At 43.2% G+C, this 17,883-nt stretch overlaps 1 protein-coding gene across 6 annotated transcripts in view; it reads left to right on the top strand.

The window, feature by feature from the left end:
* Window positions 1-3,788: 3,788 nt before the first annotated feature.
* Window positions 3,789-17,883, top strand: part of GATD1 (glutamine amidotransferase class 1 domain containing 1) — a 27,687-nt gene continuing 13,592 nt past the window's right edge. Inside the window, exons 1-8 of one of the 6 annotated variants that reach the window (XM_075501788.1) lie at window positions 3,789-3,910; window positions 4,792-4,868; window positions 5,249-5,354; window positions 5,913-6,024; window positions 6,528-6,726; window positions 7,938-8,031; window positions 9,965-10,076; window positions 10,610-11,890. In XM_075501788.1, the coding sequence (XP_075357903.1) occupies window positions 3,805-3,910; window positions 4,792-4,868; window positions 5,249-5,354; window positions 5,913-6,024; window positions 6,528-6,726; window positions 7,938-8,031; window positions 9,965-10,076; window positions 10,610-10,616 (813 nt within the window). In that variant the 5' untranslated portion in view covers window positions 3,789-3,804 and the 3' untranslated portion in view covers window positions 10,617-11,890. Of the gene's footprint in view, window positions 3,911-4,791; window positions 4,869-5,248; window positions 5,355-5,912; window positions 6,025-6,527; window positions 6,727-7,937; window positions 8,032-9,964; window positions 10,081-10,532; window positions 11,891-17,883 lie in introns of those variants that run through there. The other 5 variants (XM_075501786.1, XM_075501789.1, XM_075501790.1 and 2 more) reach the window with 5 other exon arrangements.

Genomic DNA, 17,883 nt, shown 5'->3' with positions numbered 1-17,883 from the left:
GTGAGTGAAAATGGCTGTTCTCCCTCCTGCTCCTTACACATGTCCATGTTTCCTGCAGGCTCAATATTTTCTAGGATTAGCAATCCCAGTGACAACTGTAAGAAAAGGCAGTCCCTGCCCCAAATAAACTCCAGCCTGCCCAAGGAAAGCAGGCGAAGGAAGATTATTGTTATTCCCACATAGGAATGAAGGTGTAGAACAATTAAAGACTTACCTAGAGCCACAGAGGAATCCCCTTCTGATCCCAGTGATCCCCTGTCCTGCAGGCTGGTCTCCAGGCTTTGCTGCACGGTTGTTTGCTGTGACCTCTCCCCTGCCAGATTAGGCTGTGCTCTGATTTGCTTGGTTTTGTTTCTAAGTTGGCCCAGGAGCATCCATCCTCAGAAGCGAACCATCCCCTGAGCTCCTGGCCGATGTCCGGGGGGGGTCCCTGCACATCAGCGCGAGCCAGGGATTCCCTCCGACCTGTCAGAGGGGAGGAGGGTTTTGGCAGTACACGTCACACGTCAGTATAGTTGCTGTCAGATTACACCAGCCCCAAACAGGGTCTCTGCAGAAATCTGCAGGCTTTTGGAAATGAATGTCTTAAGAACTGGGAAGAAAAATATTGTAAACCCCTGGGGGTCAGGAAAAAGGGGCAGCCTTTAGTTGCAAGAGCCTTAATTATCTGAGATTTTTTTCTGCAGAAACACAGCTGAGGACTCAAGTTTTAGCTTGTCTTCATATTCCTAAGAGCAGGAGAGCAAATAAATTCTCATTTTCCAAGTCTGAATCTGAGAAGCTGGGATGGGTGGATGCCTGGCCCTCCCCACTGCCCCCAGTTAGGGTGTGTGAAATAGCACATACGTTGGGCCAGTGAGGTGTGGATGAGCTGTCTGGGCAGAGATGGCAATCTCCCCTGCCCTACCCGGGCTGCAAGGGAGCACTGCTTCAAAGGAGCTGTGGCTCTTCTTCAGTTCCTAGGCTGGGGAAGTGTACCTTTGTACAGTGAGAGCCTGGCCCATCTCCTCTTAACAGAAGAGGGTGTGCAGCTGTGACTGGGAAGGCGGCAGGGATGGTGCGGCAACAGGCGATGCTGCAACCTGGAAGGTTTCCCCAGAATTTGGAATTGGTAGAAGCACCTGCACAAACTGTCCTCCTCGGCCTGAGATGAAACAGGACTGCTCGCTTGAGGGAGAGGAGGGGGAACGGGCTGGGGAATCTTCCTGTTGTGTCTCCTTCAAACAAAAAATACGTTTCTCTTCTCACTGCCAAGGAAGGCAGCGGGACAGACACATCGCTGTAGTGTGGTGCCAACTGAGAGAGCAAAGGTAGCATCAGCTCAGTGCTTTCAAACACTGGTTTGGATATCCTCCACCCATCCGTTCTGTGTTTCGTCTACTTCTTTCCCTCCACATATGTATAGAAATTTAAAAAGTATGAAAAGCAGAGGCTATGTTTACAATTGTCTTAAGCTATGCATTGCTTTTCCCTGCTCCCTTCTACTCTAGCTATCATTTAGCCACAGAAAATGACCCAGTGCCAGATCACCGTGCTTTAAATGAGAAGCGCAGCAGTTATGTTTTACCAGAGGGGATTTGAAGAGGAAGCACTCAGCTGACTTTACATAACTGTAACGTCCAGGCTAGATCAAAACCAACAGCGTGAAGTAGCAAATAATTTATGTTCTCCTTGTGGTCCTGCCACAGTGCTAGTTACTACTCACGCTTGCTAACCTCCCAAATTAAGCAGAGAGGGGCTGCAAAGCGTTATCTAGTGCTTGCTGGAAGAGAATTCAACAGAAAACCTTTTGCAAAACCGAGCTCTGGTAAAACTGAGGCATTGGCACCTATTGAGCAGTGGAAGATCAAGTATTAAGACATCGCTGTATAATTTAATCTCCCAGCAGCTGGGGAGCTTTCATGCATTTTTTTCTATGTCTTCACCTTAAATCATTGTCAAGTCCTCTAATGCTTTGTACATTGGGCAGTCTAGGGAGGATGGGAAGAGCTGATAGAGCAGGATTTGAGGCAGGAGTTTGCTTTTTGCTCTTGGATACAGAAAAAACCCACTGGATTCACAAGCAAGGAATAAGGAACATTAATGCGATGCTCCATGCCATGAAGGCTTAGGCTGCTGGAGTGGCACTAAGTCCCCCGCACAGCAGCTAAACTGAATAGTGAAAGATATGCTTCGGGTTTGTGTTTTGTTTTTTTTTTTTTTAAAATCATTTTCTGGTAGCTAAGCTGAAGCAAAGAGAGAGGAACATCCAGGTATCTCCGCGGTTAACCAGAGTACGGTTTCAGAACACACTTTTGGAGAGAAAAGGAGACTGACGGACAGATGACTGAAGAAACTGACAAGCAGAGAGCCTGATGGCATATGTTACATTTCCTTTAGGAAGCCAGGCTAGAAATTAGGTCCTTTCAAATAAATAAACAAAAATAATAGCAGAATTGTACTGTCTTCATTTTATATCTATCATTTTATAATAGCATTTTCTCTTTGTAATACACTAGCAAGCATCAAGAGATAAACCCATTAAATTAACACAGAGATGAAAAATGCAAATCCTGAAACTGAACAAGGTTTACAAAAATTATTTTCCTCCAGTGAGCCACAGAGCCGAAAGCAATGACACCTGCAATAAATGAACGTTTTTCTTGAAGAATAATGACTCATTAAAGATTAAGAGCGTACGCAAAGAAGGCAATCTGGACCAGATATGAGGGATGGGAAGAACAGTTTCAGGAAGGTGTGGATGCCTTTATTTAGCTTGCAATTCTGATGCTCATTCCAGTAGCTCTGGGAAATCACCCAGGTCTTCATCCATGCATTTCACCCATCTTTTTTTTTCAGCAAACCACTCTGACAGATCTGTGTGCATCCTGTATCATCCCACATAACATAATTAGTTGTGGCTTCTTCAGGGATGCAAAAGAGCAGAATGTACATCTGTCCCTCCACAACATCCCTGAGGTTATTCGTCCTGAGGGTGACAGGCATCAAGAGCAAAACCTGAGAGATAACTTAAAATAACTTAAAACCAGCTTAAGCCAATAACAGGTTAAGCCTGTAACTTAAAAACCAGCTTGGGCTTATCAAAGGAGTTTTGTTCCTCCTTATCTCGTGTCAGGAACACATCATTAGCACAATAAACCATGATCCAAGGTGGCTTGGGCTTTGTGGGAAGGCTTCTGGTGTTTGGTCGGCTGAGAAGGGACTTTGTGTAGTTAGAGCAAAGAGGTTTGAAACCCAGCACTGCAGCTGGATGTGGCCTCTCAGCTGGGCATTGAAAATTAGCTGACATTTTGACATTAATGCCTGCTTTTTCATTTCCAGTCCGCAGCGTGGTGTCACTGACTTCCCCTTCTCTGAGGTGGGGTGGTCCCTATAAGAAGTCTTCAGTATTTCAGTCCTACTGGGTGTCAGTATCAATTTGATGAGGAAAAAAAAATATATAAAAAATCAAAACCCGATATAAAACTTGATGAGGAAAACAGCCGTACTGCCAGTGCAGAGCCTGAGGAGAGCTGCGAAGGACACCAACACGCTGACTATTAAGGGGAAATAAAGCACGGCGGCCGCTGCACAGTGGTGGGGGGAGGCAGGTGGGACGTGCCACCAGGTGATCCGCATGATCCGCCGCGGTGTCCCCCGAGGGTTTAAAAGGCACCGGGGCCCAGGGAGCCCTCACGCCCGCCCGCCGCTGCCCGCCGCCCTTCCGCGCTCCCCCTCAGGCGCCTCCGCGCGCTTCGCCCAACGGCCGCCGGCGGCGCGCGCGTCTCCCCGTCTCCCCGCACTGCGCATGCGCGGCGCGCCCACATGAGGAGACGGCCTCCCCCGCCGCCGGGCCCCGCCGCGCCCCGCGCCATGTCGGACCGGCTCGGCAAGCCCACCTGCCTCATCGTCGCCAGCGCCGCCGCCGCGGGTGAGACGCTCTCGGAGGGAAAACCCTGTCCCGCCGGGCCCCGCTCCTCCCTTCGGCGCGCCGGCCTCTCCCGGCACTGCGATCTCCTCCGGCCCCGGGGTCGGGGGTCTCACCTCGGCCGCGCTGTGTGGCCGGTCCCCTGCGTGCGGGTCCCTTTGCACACTCATCGGTGGCGTACCCCGCGCTTTGCACGCGTGTCCGTGCTGTGCTCGTGTCGCGCTGCGTCGTGCGCGGGCGTCCCCGTCTTCAGGCACCATCCTGTCACGCGTGAGCCTCGCACAGCTGTGCCGTGCATTGGCAGGGGTGCATCTCAGCTTGCGTGTGTAACTCACTGCAGCTGAGCTGTGCAGCCACGCGTGCATGCTTTTTGTTGGCCTTTGCTCTGCACGGGTACGTACGCGTGCTACTCGTGCACCTGTGTTGTGCCCAGATGTGCTCCCTTTCCATAAATGCTCATCTGCGATGCACACGTGCCTGCGTGCCCCTCCGTGCACAGCTGTGCTGTTGAATACCTGCTGGTTTTCCCCTCTGCACATACCTGCTCCTGAGCACACATCCAGCTGAGCTGCGCTTGCATGCGTACCTGGAGGAACCCAGGTTCCCTTTGCTTCTGCCTTCCTTCCCTCTGCCCTCCCTGTAACCCCCCAACCTGGACAAACAGAATACCTGCATCATGTATTTCTCAATATAACTAAGATAATACTCATCTATAATGAAGGCTGTGCATTTCTTACATCTTAAAATAACCCTGTGAAATTATTGAGAGCTTTTAAAATGAGCAAAACACCAAGCTTGTATACTCTGCTAGATAAAATGAGCTAGTGTGGCTGGGATTAAAATAGAACTGTTGGTTCCTTAAGTTGTTGGACTCTGTTTTTCAGGTGTTTCAGCCCAGTCCTTCCTTCACTGCTTTACACTGACTAGCTCTGCTTTTAATCTGCAAGTTGCGACTCCTGGGGTAAGTAAAAATGGACAGTTACTATGATTTCAGGCTGAAACCCATTGATACCTCAATTGACAAGGGAGAATTATACTAAACTTTTTTTAAGAGGTGTTTTATTTACTTTACAGATTAAAGACTCCTTAAATTCTGTTTTCTTAATATTGACCTGAATGCATCCTTCTTATAGTATGGTTCTGAGCTTCTCTGTCCAATGTCTATTACCCACAAAGAGTGGAGGGACAATTATTAGAAGAACTACTTCAGTGGGAAAAATGGAAAACTTCAGGTTTTTGAGAGCTAAAGTCTCTCAAAATACCAATGGTTATCCTTCAGAAAACGTAGTGGATGTCTGTGCAGTGATCCTAACCACAGTCTTTGAACCGTGTTTTCCCTAGGGGAAGTCAATTGATTTTGTGGATGTGAACGAGAGCAACGTGCGATGGATACAGGACTTTCGTATGAAATCGTATGCGAACCCTGCCAAGTTGGAGTCGATTGATGGTAATGGCCAGTGTGTCCTCCCCATTTATCAGGGAAACAGATGCTTCTTAGTGTTAGGGAAGAACAACACAGAAAAGGCGTGAAGCTTGTGTTTTAAGAGGAAGCCCTGGCAATTACAGTTGCTATTTTTTTATTTAAGAGGAAGTCCTGGCAACTACAGTTATTTTCTTACTTATCTTGGACTGGTAATTCTCTCTTATTTTATATATATATACACACACAATATATATGTTCTCTCTCTTTTATATATATACACACACTCTATATATTGTTATTTTTTAAAAATAAATATTTTGCTAAAGTAGAAGCTAGCAGACAAAGCTTTAAGCTTTGCCTGGGTAAGAATGTCTCACTAAAAATATATGTTCTTTGTCCTAAAAAGGACCTTTTTCTCTACTCCACATATATCTGCTAGTTTCTTTAGTTCATTCAGTTTATACAGTTTTGACTGACTTATGTGGTATTGTCTTAATTTTGCCAAGTCTGAAATGTGTTTATAATCAGGCTTTTTTGTATGTTGCTGATATTACAATTAGTTTATCCTTTTCTCCTTGCTAGGCGCTAGATACCATGCGTTGCTGATTCCAAACTGTCCTGGGGCTGTGACTGACCTTGCAAACAGTGGATACCTGGCTAAGATATTGCAGCACTTCAGCACTGAGAACAGTAGGTGAACATCATTAGATATTTTGTTAAATAAAATAGTACTACTAAACTGTTCATGTAAGACTGTTACCTTCCAATGACTTAAACGTTTACATAGTTGAAGAGCATTCAGAACTGGAAAGAGCTGCTTTAGAGAAATGTATCTTCTCTTAAAAAGTATCCTCTTTATGTAAATGTATATAAAAAACCATCAGTAGCTTTTCAATGCTTGTGTCAGAAGAGGGTTCTCTGCCTTACAATGAAACAGAAGTGGCTCTCTCCAAGTCAGTAGGATTCAAGGTTCAGAGCTGAATATAGAATGTACCAGGATCATCATTAAGGCTGTAGTTAATCAAGACTTATGTGTGCTTCTCACTTACCATTTGAATGTGTGTTTTTCTCTTTGACTGGTGCTGTCTCTGGACTTGGAGTTAACAGCTAGTAACTCTCTGCAATTTTTATTGTAGTGTGCAGGAAAAACCTTACAGCCTAAGAGAGTATAAACAGTGCAGTATAATTTTATTGCAGGAAGGCAACATGCTGTAACATGAAGAATCTCATTAACTCTTATCTGTGTTTTGGCTATTTGAAGATGCTCACAGGTGCTCAAATACGCTTTGATTTTTCTCTAGAGCCTATCTGTGCTATTGGACACGGAGTTGCAGCTTTGTGTTGTGCCACCAATGAGGATAAATCCTGGGTATTTCAGGGATACAGCCTGACAGGGGTAGGCTCAGCTTTCACCTGACTTTTGCTGTTGGGGCCTTTTTTGCTGTGTGGGGGCCTGTGATTTCAGGTGATTGTGCTGGTGTTTCTGGTCTTATCCGAGAACTTCCTACAAATACAAATCATCAGTTTGGTACCCTTGGTTTATGTGCAAGACATGAAGAGTTGTCATTGGCAAGGGGGCCCAACACAGAGTGCATGAAGGGTTTGTCTCACTTCAGCTGTCATGTGGAGTGTTTTCCTTCCCGATTGTTCAGTAAACTTTAAACTGAATCAATAGAATGCTGGAAATGACTGCTGCGGCTCTTTGGATTCATAGCTGAGGGCCTTTAAGATTACTTTTTTGGTTTCATGAATGCTGGAGGCAAGTTGTGTTTCTCAAGGTGCTCTTCCATTTTTAAAAGGTAGTGGAAGTTTTAGGAAAAAAGGCCGTTTAGTACAAACTGGCTTGTAGTTCAAAAAGTGGGCAGATGCTGTTGATGTTTTATTTAATGATAGTCATATCTCTGACCTCACAGACCATTTATATGGCAGTTGTATCTGTGTGCCAAGATAAGGCAAACCTCTATAGTAAGACTTCTAAAGTTGAAAATTGACATGCAAAGTTAAGAAATTAAGTTTATGGGACTCACAAAAGTTATCAATGTCCTGATGTGCTTGTATTTGGCATTACAATCTGTGATAAAATATTTTAAATAAGGCATGATGTCGCCTAGCTATAGTTCCTATGGAAACCATAAAATTCCATTTCCTCCAGTGCATATAAAAGCTGAACTAAGTACTCTTAATTTTTCTCTCTTCATTTAAGCTGTTTCCCACATTCATTCCAAAGTGGAGTGCTGTTATTTGGACTCTGCAAGTGGCACAGCATTTGTGTCCAAATGTTTTGTCCAACAGCTAAACAGGTCTGCTCTTTCATGACGTTAACTGCATGCACACTGTTCAGTGTCCAGCTGATGTGCAGAAGTTGCTTGGTGTCATTCTTTCTTTGTCTCACTTAAAAATTTTCAGTTTGCTCCCTACAGAAAATCCATGAAGCTGCTTGTGGTCATTTGGTTTTATGCTTCATTTCTGTTTTGTTTCCTGTATATGGTTGGGAGAATCGTAAGGGGAACAGAGAAATAAATTGCAGGGGGAAGTATGTGTTGGTTTTGCTTGGCTTTTTTTCTATAAAAAGCAAGACAGATTGATTTTCCTTTTGATCTTTTTCAGCCCTCTGTGTACGAACTAGTAAGGCAACCTAATTTTGCCAGTTTGTCTATTATTGTGGAAGACTTCGTGAAAGATTCTGGAGCTACATTTAGTGGTATGTCACTCTCTTGTTGTCCAGAACTTCACGTTTTGTGGCTGCATTTTGGAAATGAATGTTTGTGTGCCAATTTTACGCAGCTGAGCAGGAGTCTGACAGGATCTCTCATCTTGCATTCCCATTTTATGGATATAAACAAACACCCTAGTGGATTAGAAATGATGAGTGTCTTAAGAATAAATGTCACAAAATACTGTGTGTGGAGTAGGGCAGTACAGTACAGCACACTGATCTCCGTGGCTGTCCGCACATATTCTTTTACCCCACGGTAAACATGGGATCACTTATCCTGCAGTGAGGGAAGAATGTGTACTGCAGGGAAGGGTGTGTGCGGGAGAGTTGCCATCCATCTGCAGATGCACAGTCCATACCTGCAGGGGAACGTCTGTACGTAGGTAGCGTGCTGCAGCGGCTTCCTTGCTGCATGGCAGGGAGCGTGTGCCCTGCCAGGAGATGTTAAGTTCTGGGATTGTCTTTTATTCAAGCAAATGCTTCATTATTTAAAGCTGGAGGCACTATACTGAATGTTTTTGGTTGCTCTGATTAGTTGCCTTCTACCATCAAGTATTTTACTCATAGCTAGTTCTGGTTTTGTGGTATTTTTCTTGTTTTGTTACTAGTAATTTCATTAATTATTATCAGTCAAAATGTAGAAGTTTGACTTTGTAACTGCAAAATCTGAAGTTCTGTCCTGTGTGAGAAACTAAATCCATTAAAGCACAAAAATGTCACTTTTCCTAGATTATTTCTGGATGTGCAGGGAAAAGTGTCATTTTTCCTTTACATGCCCCTTTCTTGCAATACTGAAGAGCTATAGGGAGAGTTAAATAACAAGCTGTAAATGGCCCTATTTTTCAGTTGCAGCTGTCGTTCAGTCTCCTATTTTGTTAGGTATTTTTTTAGAATCTGTCTTTAAAGAGAATAATGAGATGCCTGTGGTATTTAAGTCATCCTTTATTTAAGAGAGTAGTGCCACCCATTGAATTGATACAGTTTGAAGTGGCTAGATTAGAGACTATGCGCATGGCATGGAGGGGAAATAACCAGGCTCCTAATACCATGCATCTATTTTTCACTAAGAAGAAATGCCACTGTCTTATCAAATTGCTGTATATTCTTTGCTTAATCCTCTTTCATCCATGCTGCTGTCAGCCTGTTTGTGTGTTTGGCATCTTTATGCTTTTTCGAATGAGCTGCTGCTGCCACCTTCTGCATAATGGGTGTTATGTAGTACAGACGGTTTAAAAGCCGGTGTCTCAGTGGTTGTCACGCATACTTGGTTGCAGTGGTACTGACAAATTAAGCAAGAAGAGGAAAAGCATCTGTGGTTTGAAGGCAGTTGGCCTATATTTAGACAGTCAGTGGCTGGGAGAGGGAGAAGAAAGTAAGAGTTCTTCATTACTGACAAAATAATGGTTCTATCTGGAATGAGGTAACTTAAATAGTAGTTGGAGTACTGAACAATTGCTGGTAGATATTAACATGTTGGGGTTTTTATATCTGGCCAGTTATAATTGGCCAGAAAATAAGTATCTTCCTGCAAGCTCTTTGTAGCATGGTGATTACAACTTCGATGTCTTACATAAGATGAGTTTATATTGTATTGCAGGGTAATTACAACTTTAAAATATATACTTTGAGGTTTTTATTATGAAAATCTTTATATGCGCTTTACCCATCTGATGTTAATTGCATCAAGGGACTGGTCCTGCTGTCCTTTCCAGAGAAGAACTTTCTAGTGAAATTGTTTCAGGACTGGGGGCTCAAGATTGTTCCTGCCTGTGGGGGTTATAGATCAGTGTGCCAGCCAGCCAGCAAATCTGTGTGGTCAAAATAGTTATCTTCTGTGTTAGTTCTATCAGAGATGTGGTACTGAAACTGAAGTAGTGTCCACTAACACAATGCTTGTTGTTTTTTCTCCTTTATTTAGCCAGCAGTCCGGATGCTGTACATGTTGTGCTGGACAGGCACCTGGTAACAGGACAGAATGAGAATTCCACTCTTCCTGCGGTCCAGAATCTTCTTATTCTTTGCAATGTCAGGTGAGGCCATATGGGAGATAAGAACTAGGAACAGACAGTGGTGAGCATCTTTTAGTTTCAGGAATATTGTCCCCCAAAATAATTTTTTTGCCAAGGTTAACTGCTGAAGTGCGTGTCGTCTTTGTTTGATCTAGTTATTCAGTTGGTTATGTCTTTTGGTAGAAAGCGTTTGTGATTATTAAAAAAAGGTAAAATGGGTTGGGAAATGCACAGCTATCTATCAGGACTGGGAAAGTAAAATGCAGAATAGGCTTCACTAAGCATTTCTGTTAAGAGAAGCATCTCTTGGGTGTCGTTCTCTGTGCTTTGGCAAGTTAGTGTTTAGTCAGCTATGTTTTAGGATTCTGGGATGAACAGATTTAGTTTCTTTGATAACGGCCTGGCCGTTTGACTGTCTTTCATCTTGTCAGATAGAAGAACACATATAAATAACCACAAAAATCTTCTTTTGTTCAGGTGAATGTGTGTTAGAAGTCCTTTCCTGGCTGTGGACTAACAGGTCATGTCATGTTTGGATGTGTTTCATTCAGCAGGAAATGAAGGAGCAGGTCTCTTTGCAAATAGGATGGATGAAGAGCCGGCAGGCTAAGGATTGTCTTGTCTGTTAACTGGATAAAACATCCCTCTAAATTTCTGTCCTGGACTACGAAGTGACTGTGACAGTGAAGTGACAATGTCAGGTTTTGCATATGTAGAATGGATGAAGGTTGTGAATAAGAAAACTTTGCATCACACTTCAGAAGCAACTATGAAACCACCTTGCATTTTTGTTGCTACATCTTTTTTCACTGCTTCTCCCTAGACCCTTAATTTACAGATGTGGGGAATGTCTTTTTTTAAAAAGAAAAGGTGGTGCTATGAGTACAAATTGCTGAAGCTGAAGACCTTGCTGTAGGTTGACATTACACTGATTGTTAGTAACTGCCCCAAAGAGCACTTGGAACTCTGTGAACCATCTGGTGTTTGTTTCAAATATCAAAATCTACACCTAGGGTTTCATTGAAATGCAATTTCAGATGTGTTCTCACCTTTCTTTTGCTAGGTCACAAAGTTCCTGTCTGAACTCTGAATGTGTCTAGGATGCTTGGATATGCTTGGAATAGGATGGAAAATGCTTAGCTAAACTGATTCCGCTTTGTTCAGCGTTGTTTGAAGGCAGCTCACTGTGGTGATACTGTTAGCATAATGTGCCCTTGTTTTCTTCCTTGCCTGTTCACATTATTGGACTTCTGTTTAAAAAGTTTGCTCAGCTGTTTTTAAATGGACTTCTGACTGGTTATCTGTTCTCCTTTGTGGTGCTTATGTTATGATTTTTGTTCTATTTGAAATGTTTGAAATATTTCTCTCTGGCAAGTACATTGTGGTTGTCTCTTGCTGGAATTTTATGGACAAAGGAAAATGTAGGCAGCTCATGTGGATCGCATCTTCTGAGGAACCAACTGTAAGATGAAATCTGGCCTTCTCTTTTCTTTTTGAGCAGCAGATGTGGCTTGAAGTTGAGCATGGAAAGGAATAATCAGACTGAGAATATTTTTCACTGTTGCAGGCTCAAACTTACTAAATCTATGGGAAAATGGCCAGATTAATATTTTTTTTCCTTCACTCTTGGAACTGAGGGCAACATTTCTGCAGTGCTCTGAGGGAAAGGACCCTTGTGGTTGCATTTTTTTTTTTTTCCTTAACAGGATAATACAATATATTGGTTATAACCGATCATCAAGCAGGGTAATTTTATGCCTTTTCTGTAAAAATTCAATTTTTTTAGTTCTGTCTCAAGAATTCAGAGTGATTTTAAAAGATAATCTGCTATAGGATTTGTTGGGTCTTCTACTGGTGTATTCTGGAGCCCAGCTTAGACTTGTGGCTTTGATAGAAATTAGAATTAGAATTTGAAATTAAAATTGGGCTTTGATAGAAACTAAACTCTCAAATAGATTTGATAGCTTAAATCCTCATTCTTGACAAGTCGTCTTAGGGATTTGTTGATCTCTGTCACCATCAAGGCATGCTTTCCATCTGGATTTCTAGTGGGCTGACTGCTGAAATGATGTGGAAAGTTTTTGTACTGCAGTAGTACTTGGAATTGGGGTCACTTGGTGTTGAACACTGTGGACCTACAGCAAGGAGACACTCTCTGCCACCAAAAGCTTTATTTAAATAGAGAAGGTGGAACTTCATGCCCTAGACTCCACTGATTGCCTGAGCCAGGAACTTAGTGGGGCTGGAGTCAGGTAATAGGGATCCTGGAGGAGGTGGGTGCAATTTATGTGGCTTCTGAGGTGAGGGAGCTTTGCCACACCTGATCTAACCCCTGACTGCAGCTGCAGAGCAGTCTTGTTTCTGAAGTGGGAGTCTGAGAGGCTACAAGTCTGTATTACCTTTGAGACTGTGCTTCCCTGTGATTCTGTCAAAATCACTAGACTTTCATTGCCTGCCTGTAAAAATAGAATATTGCTGTTTACCCTGTGTCCTGTTTTCATTGCTTAATTGTGAATTGTGTCCAGGCTCACTGATAAGCTGCCAGGGGAACAAACAGTATTCAGACCACTACAGGCTTTGATCAATTCTCTGTTGTACTATTTTCCTTATTTTGTGTCAGCCAGGACCTGTTGGAACTGCTTTGTACATCAGTGTACTTCCTGATGCAGGCACAAAGTACACTGCCATTAGATTTTTGTAACACTTCCTTGTTCTTCCCATATGGGAGCAGGTAAGAGGAGTTACTGTGTGTATCTTCCTTCTTTCACATCACATGTCCATTTCAATCTCCTTAGTAATCTAAACAGTCCCCAGTGTTGAAGCTGCTCTTGCAAAATAGAGGGAGAGTTGCATGATTCAGCAGAAAGTGGCTGGAGAGGTGATGTGTGCAAGTGTGTGCGCCTACAGTTTTCTGATGTGGTTGAGAAGGATGCTGGCTGCGTGGATGTGGCCTAACTTCTGGCAACAAAGCAAAATGACTTTGGTAAAACAACCTCTCTCTGATGTGGATGGTGGGCTAGCATGGTGCCATCTCTAGAAATTACACTGGCAAATTGTGAGCAATTAGTGATAACTCTTCTAAATTCTCATACAGTATGACCAATTTTAGCCAAGGATTGGAAAAAAGGATTCTAGAACTGTGGGAAAAGAAGATCAAATTAAAGTAGAAAATATGTGAAGCTGTTGAATGTTATGCCAGATACATTCAGGAAAGTTTTATGCTGTTTATTCTGAGGGGGTGTTATGCCAGTGAATTAAAAGGTGAAGGCAGTATCCATAATTTTTGCTCATTATTGTTTGACTTCTTTTCTTTACCATATGCATATTGAATCAATTGCACTCTTGGTTGAGAATGAATATAGAGAGCTCATGATCTTTCATAAGTTTTCATTTAGTTCTTAATTTTGGAAAAACTTTCAATACAGCAGTAAATGTCTTGACTCCCCAAAAATTTTCAACACATCGGGCTATTTCTGTTACTCCTATTTATTTTGAAACTAAAAGCAGCAGGGTTGAAGTACAGGCTTCAAAGGCAACAGCATGTCTATAGCTTGGGGTATTGTAGCGTACTCCCCTGCTTTAGTTCCATGTTAATTTTGTTCTACAAAGGTAACACTTGATTTTTTTTTTTTGTTTAAAAGGTATTTATGTCAACTAAAATAATGAAGTGAAATTACAGAAAGAGTAATGATTTTTTTGATAAGTCTTGCATTTTAAACTTCCTGTGTGAAGAATTTGAATACCTTGGTTTGTATCTTTCTGTACCTTGTGTGCTGTGCTTCCTTCCTGCTCAAACTCAGAAGCAGGCCAGTGAAGTATCACATCCCAGGCATCCCAGCAGCGATATTTCTCCTGAGTTTGTTTTCTAGCACTTGACTTAAGATGGCATGTATTCTCCTCTCCCTGGTTGTAAGAATACAGCATGCTCAAACTGCTCAGTGGCCCAATTTTAAATACACCCAATTATGCATAACAAGGCTGGGACAAATAACAGCAGCTGGGGTTTGGGGGGGCATCAGCATAGATGAGAAATGTTGCTTCTTACTGCCTTGTGCCTGTTGACCTTTATCAGTGTCTTAGCTTGTGGTATAGTTACTGTTGTCTCTGCTTCACCATAATGCGTGCTAATCTTTAGCTTAAAGTTAATTTGAATGTAAAGATATATGTTTATGATCCATCTAGTGATGTGGGTTAGAAATAGTGTGTAACTGGTGAGAAATCAGCTAGGGGTGATATCAGGAGTCCTCAAAACACGCCAGCTCTTGACATAGTTATTTAGCATGTGTTCTGCAGTGTGATAGTTTTCTCCTCCACCTGGCTTGAACGTAACAATTTGAACACTGCAGGGAGGACGAGCTTTCGGCAATGCTTGCCAACGCTTGGTGTTTCACAGTCTTTGTGATCAGTTGTTTATAGAGGATTCTGGCATTTAAACCACATGACAGGCCCTTTTATCCCAAAGCCAGAAACTGCTTCTCAAACAAATTGAAAGCTTCAAATTCTGGAGATTTTCAACCCACACAAATCCTGATTGTTTCAGTGTTGCACTCTGGAGCGCTTGGCGCTTTGGTCCTAGGGATGTTATTAGCCAGGCTTATTTCCTTACAAATCTGCCTGTTCCTGGTAACATCCAGCTGCTGATTTTTTTTTTTAGGGAACCACACATGAAGAGTGTTACATCTTGTTTGGGCTTAATGCATGGGAGCATCAGTTTGCAAATGTTTTGTGTTCAAGTGTTTTGAGCATCTCTCTTCACAACTTATGTGTAAAACTGCCGATAAAGGCTGCTATTACCTTAAAGATGTTCTCTACCTTTCCTTTGTACCCTGCAGGGACCAGCTACACAGCTTTAGTGGTGTGTGGTGCTGGGATGCACAGTGATGTGTTCTCTTCTTGCTGGTGAAGAAATCCTTTGTGGGGGTGCAATACAGGATTGTTTCTTTACACCTGTGAGCCAACTGCTGTAAAGATTATCCTAGGGATAAATCATCTGAGAAAAGCCCCTTGTCCCTGTGGATTCATCCCACAAATGTCCCTGCAGGGAAGAAAGGAAAGGTGGAGAACATCTTTAAGGTAATAGCAGCCTTTACTGGCAGTTTTACACAAGTTGTGAAGAGGGATGCTTCAGAACACTTGAACATAAAATGTTTGCAAACTGATGCAGCAGCTGGAGTGAGCCCCAAGACCTGCTTGTGGGTGTGATCTCAATTTTGATACTTTTAACATTTTAAGTTTTGGCTGTAACAATAATGACAAGGTTGTCTTCCTAGTTTGACTGACCTAATGTTTACAGGGCAAAAGAGATTGAGTGACATGAAAGGTGATGAGGAATGGCCAAATCCCCAGCAGCTTGGGCTTTGATCATGAGTCCTCTGTGCTACCATACCTCTCCTATAGCTTGATACCATAGCCACAGTCAGCGGAGGTAGCTTAGATCCTCTGAATCCAGACAAGGTGTCAGGCACAACTTAGGCAGACTCAGCTTTTCTGATGAGAGGAAGTGTTGTCTCAAAGCATTTGCTTGATTGAAGGGATCCCTTACAGGGTGTTTGAACTCAGTCCTTGTTGCTGTCTGCAGATAATGGTTGTTAGTCATACTAACTACCATTCCATTAGTGTATTAATGTTTCAATAAGATTCTTTTCCTGGAGCTTCCACGGTATAATCTTTTAAAAAATAAAAAAATGGAATCTTCTGCTTTATTCATCTTGGGTGCTGTGTGATAAGCTCTGCCATTTGATTCTGCATATCAAAGTGCTTTTCTGTTCAAACTGACTTCTGTTCCGTTGCTGCTGGAACATCCCTTTTGGCTTTGGACAGGGTTGTCTGCTTTCCTTAGTCTGGACTGCTGTCAGCTTTGAGCTCCCTTGTAGGCTGTTGCAGTCACAGCAGTGACAATTAACTGAGAATCATTGGGCTTTGCTTGTGTGCTTGCCCTAAACAACAGCAAAGAGCCAAACCGGGTAATCCTGGTAGGACTGAGGCCCACAGCTCTAAGACATTACCTGGCAGCTGCACCTGGGTCACCGCTGTCCCAGGAGGCAACACCTGCTGTATTGTGTCCTCTGTAGTGCTAGAGTGTTTCTACAGGAAAATGTTTAATACTAGCAGGAGATAAAAGCAGCCTTTTGTCAAATGTAGTCTTCTAGGTCTGTAGGGCATTTTGTTGCAGCTCGAGGGTCAGTGTGTTCCCTCAGTTCCCCTGTCTGGGATCTGCATGTTGTCCCTGAGGATGCAGAAGATGGTATCAAAAGCTGGCGTGTCATCCTGCTGGGACTAGGCAACTGGGAACACTGGGGCACTACTTTCTCCTCTGTAATGCCAGTGCATCAAAACAAGTATTAGAATAAATGGAAATGACTCTTTGATTCTGATTTGCTTCAACATTTCAAATGGTACCTGTCAGATACTGTCTGGCTTATTTAATGTAGTCTGTAATAGCCTATGATGGCTGTATTTGATAGTCCTTATAAATGAATCTCTAAGGACTACTTTTAAAGTGAAATTCTATGTTGGGAGGCTGAAAACAAATGACTGTACTTACTGTGTCAGATTTGGGGACTGTAGTGGCTGTTTTCCCAAAAGCTCTGCTCTCCTGTGCCTTTCCTCTTGCACCCTTGTTTCAACAATACAGGAAGTACTGAGAGTAACTGTTGGGAGCAGCAGCATGTCTCCCTTAGCCCATTGCGTCATGGAATGCAAGAGGGAGCTGAAAGAGGAAGGAAGAGTTTCCCCCCTCCTCAACTTTGCCTCTTTGCATACAACTGGATGTTGAAATTAGAGAGCTGCCACCATAAGGGAAGGTTGATAACTTTGCATTTGTGCTTATCAGTTAGTTGCTGCTCTGTGAATCTTGGAAAGGAAGAGGTGCCATGGGATGTTGCAGCCTCCCCACAAGGTGGTGGTACTGCTCTAGACAGACCTTCGTGTTCCTCCTCAGCTACCAGCAAGCTCCATCCCAAAACACCAAGTGCAAAGATGTTACTTTCCACTTGCCAATTCCCCAGGAAGGGCCTGTCACTTCTGTGCTGGGCAGGTGGGCTGCAGCTGGAAGAGGGAAAAACCTGGGACACCACCAAGGGCTACAGTAGCACAAAATTAACACAGGATTAAATACACTAAGCTGTGCTGTAAGCAACAAGCTATTCCTGTGGCTTCCCAGTAATCTGTGACCATAGGGTCTGCTCTCCCATGCTCCTTCTTTTCTTAGGAGGATGAGGGCAGCATAGTTAGAAATCTTGTCGTGAAAGCCTCAGTCCTCTGTCATTTCCTGAAATATCATGTGCTAATGCTGCCCTGCATGCTTTCCTTAGAAATTATCCCTCCTCAGCATCACCTGTTACTAAACCCTCTTTCTCCCCAAAGGTCTCCACTTTGCAGTTTTCCTTTGTGTAAAGCCAAGGGCCAACCCTGAATTGTAGCAGATTCTTTGAAGTTGTTCATTGCTAATCTTGAACAACTGAGTGAAATTTAAATAGGTGTGCTGCCACTGAAAGTGAGTTTGAGCCTGTGGAGTTGCTCTGGTCTCTTGATCTCCTAGATCAAACACCAGCAATATAAACTGGAGTCACATATCCCTGGGAATAAGAGACAGGACTTGGGCTGCAGTGGTGAAGCTGAATTCCTAGCTTAGGCACAATGGCCTTACCCATTAGTGCAACGTAACACCCATCTGAGTATCGGACTGCGTCTGAGTGCTGTGGACTGTAGCAAGATAAGAGTTCCCTCTGCTTTCTAGAACTGCTGCATTTCCTTAGACAAAACTGTGCCTGGAGGGGGCTGTGACTGTGTGGATTTCGCAGGACAAATGGGAGGCCCCTTTGCAAAT

The sequence above is a fragment of the Mycteria americana genome, chromosome 5 (genome assembly GCF_035582795.1).
Source record: "Mycteria americana isolate JAX WOST 10 ecotype Jacksonville Zoo and Gardens chromosome 5, USCA_MyAme_1.0, whole genome shotgun sequence".
Lineage (NCBI taxonomy): Eukaryota > Metazoa > Chordata > Aves > Ciconiiformes > Ciconiidae > Mycteria > Mycteria americana.
The sequence above is the reverse complement of the archived record's forward strand: the minus strand, read 5'-3'. Positions and strand labels throughout refer to the sequence as shown.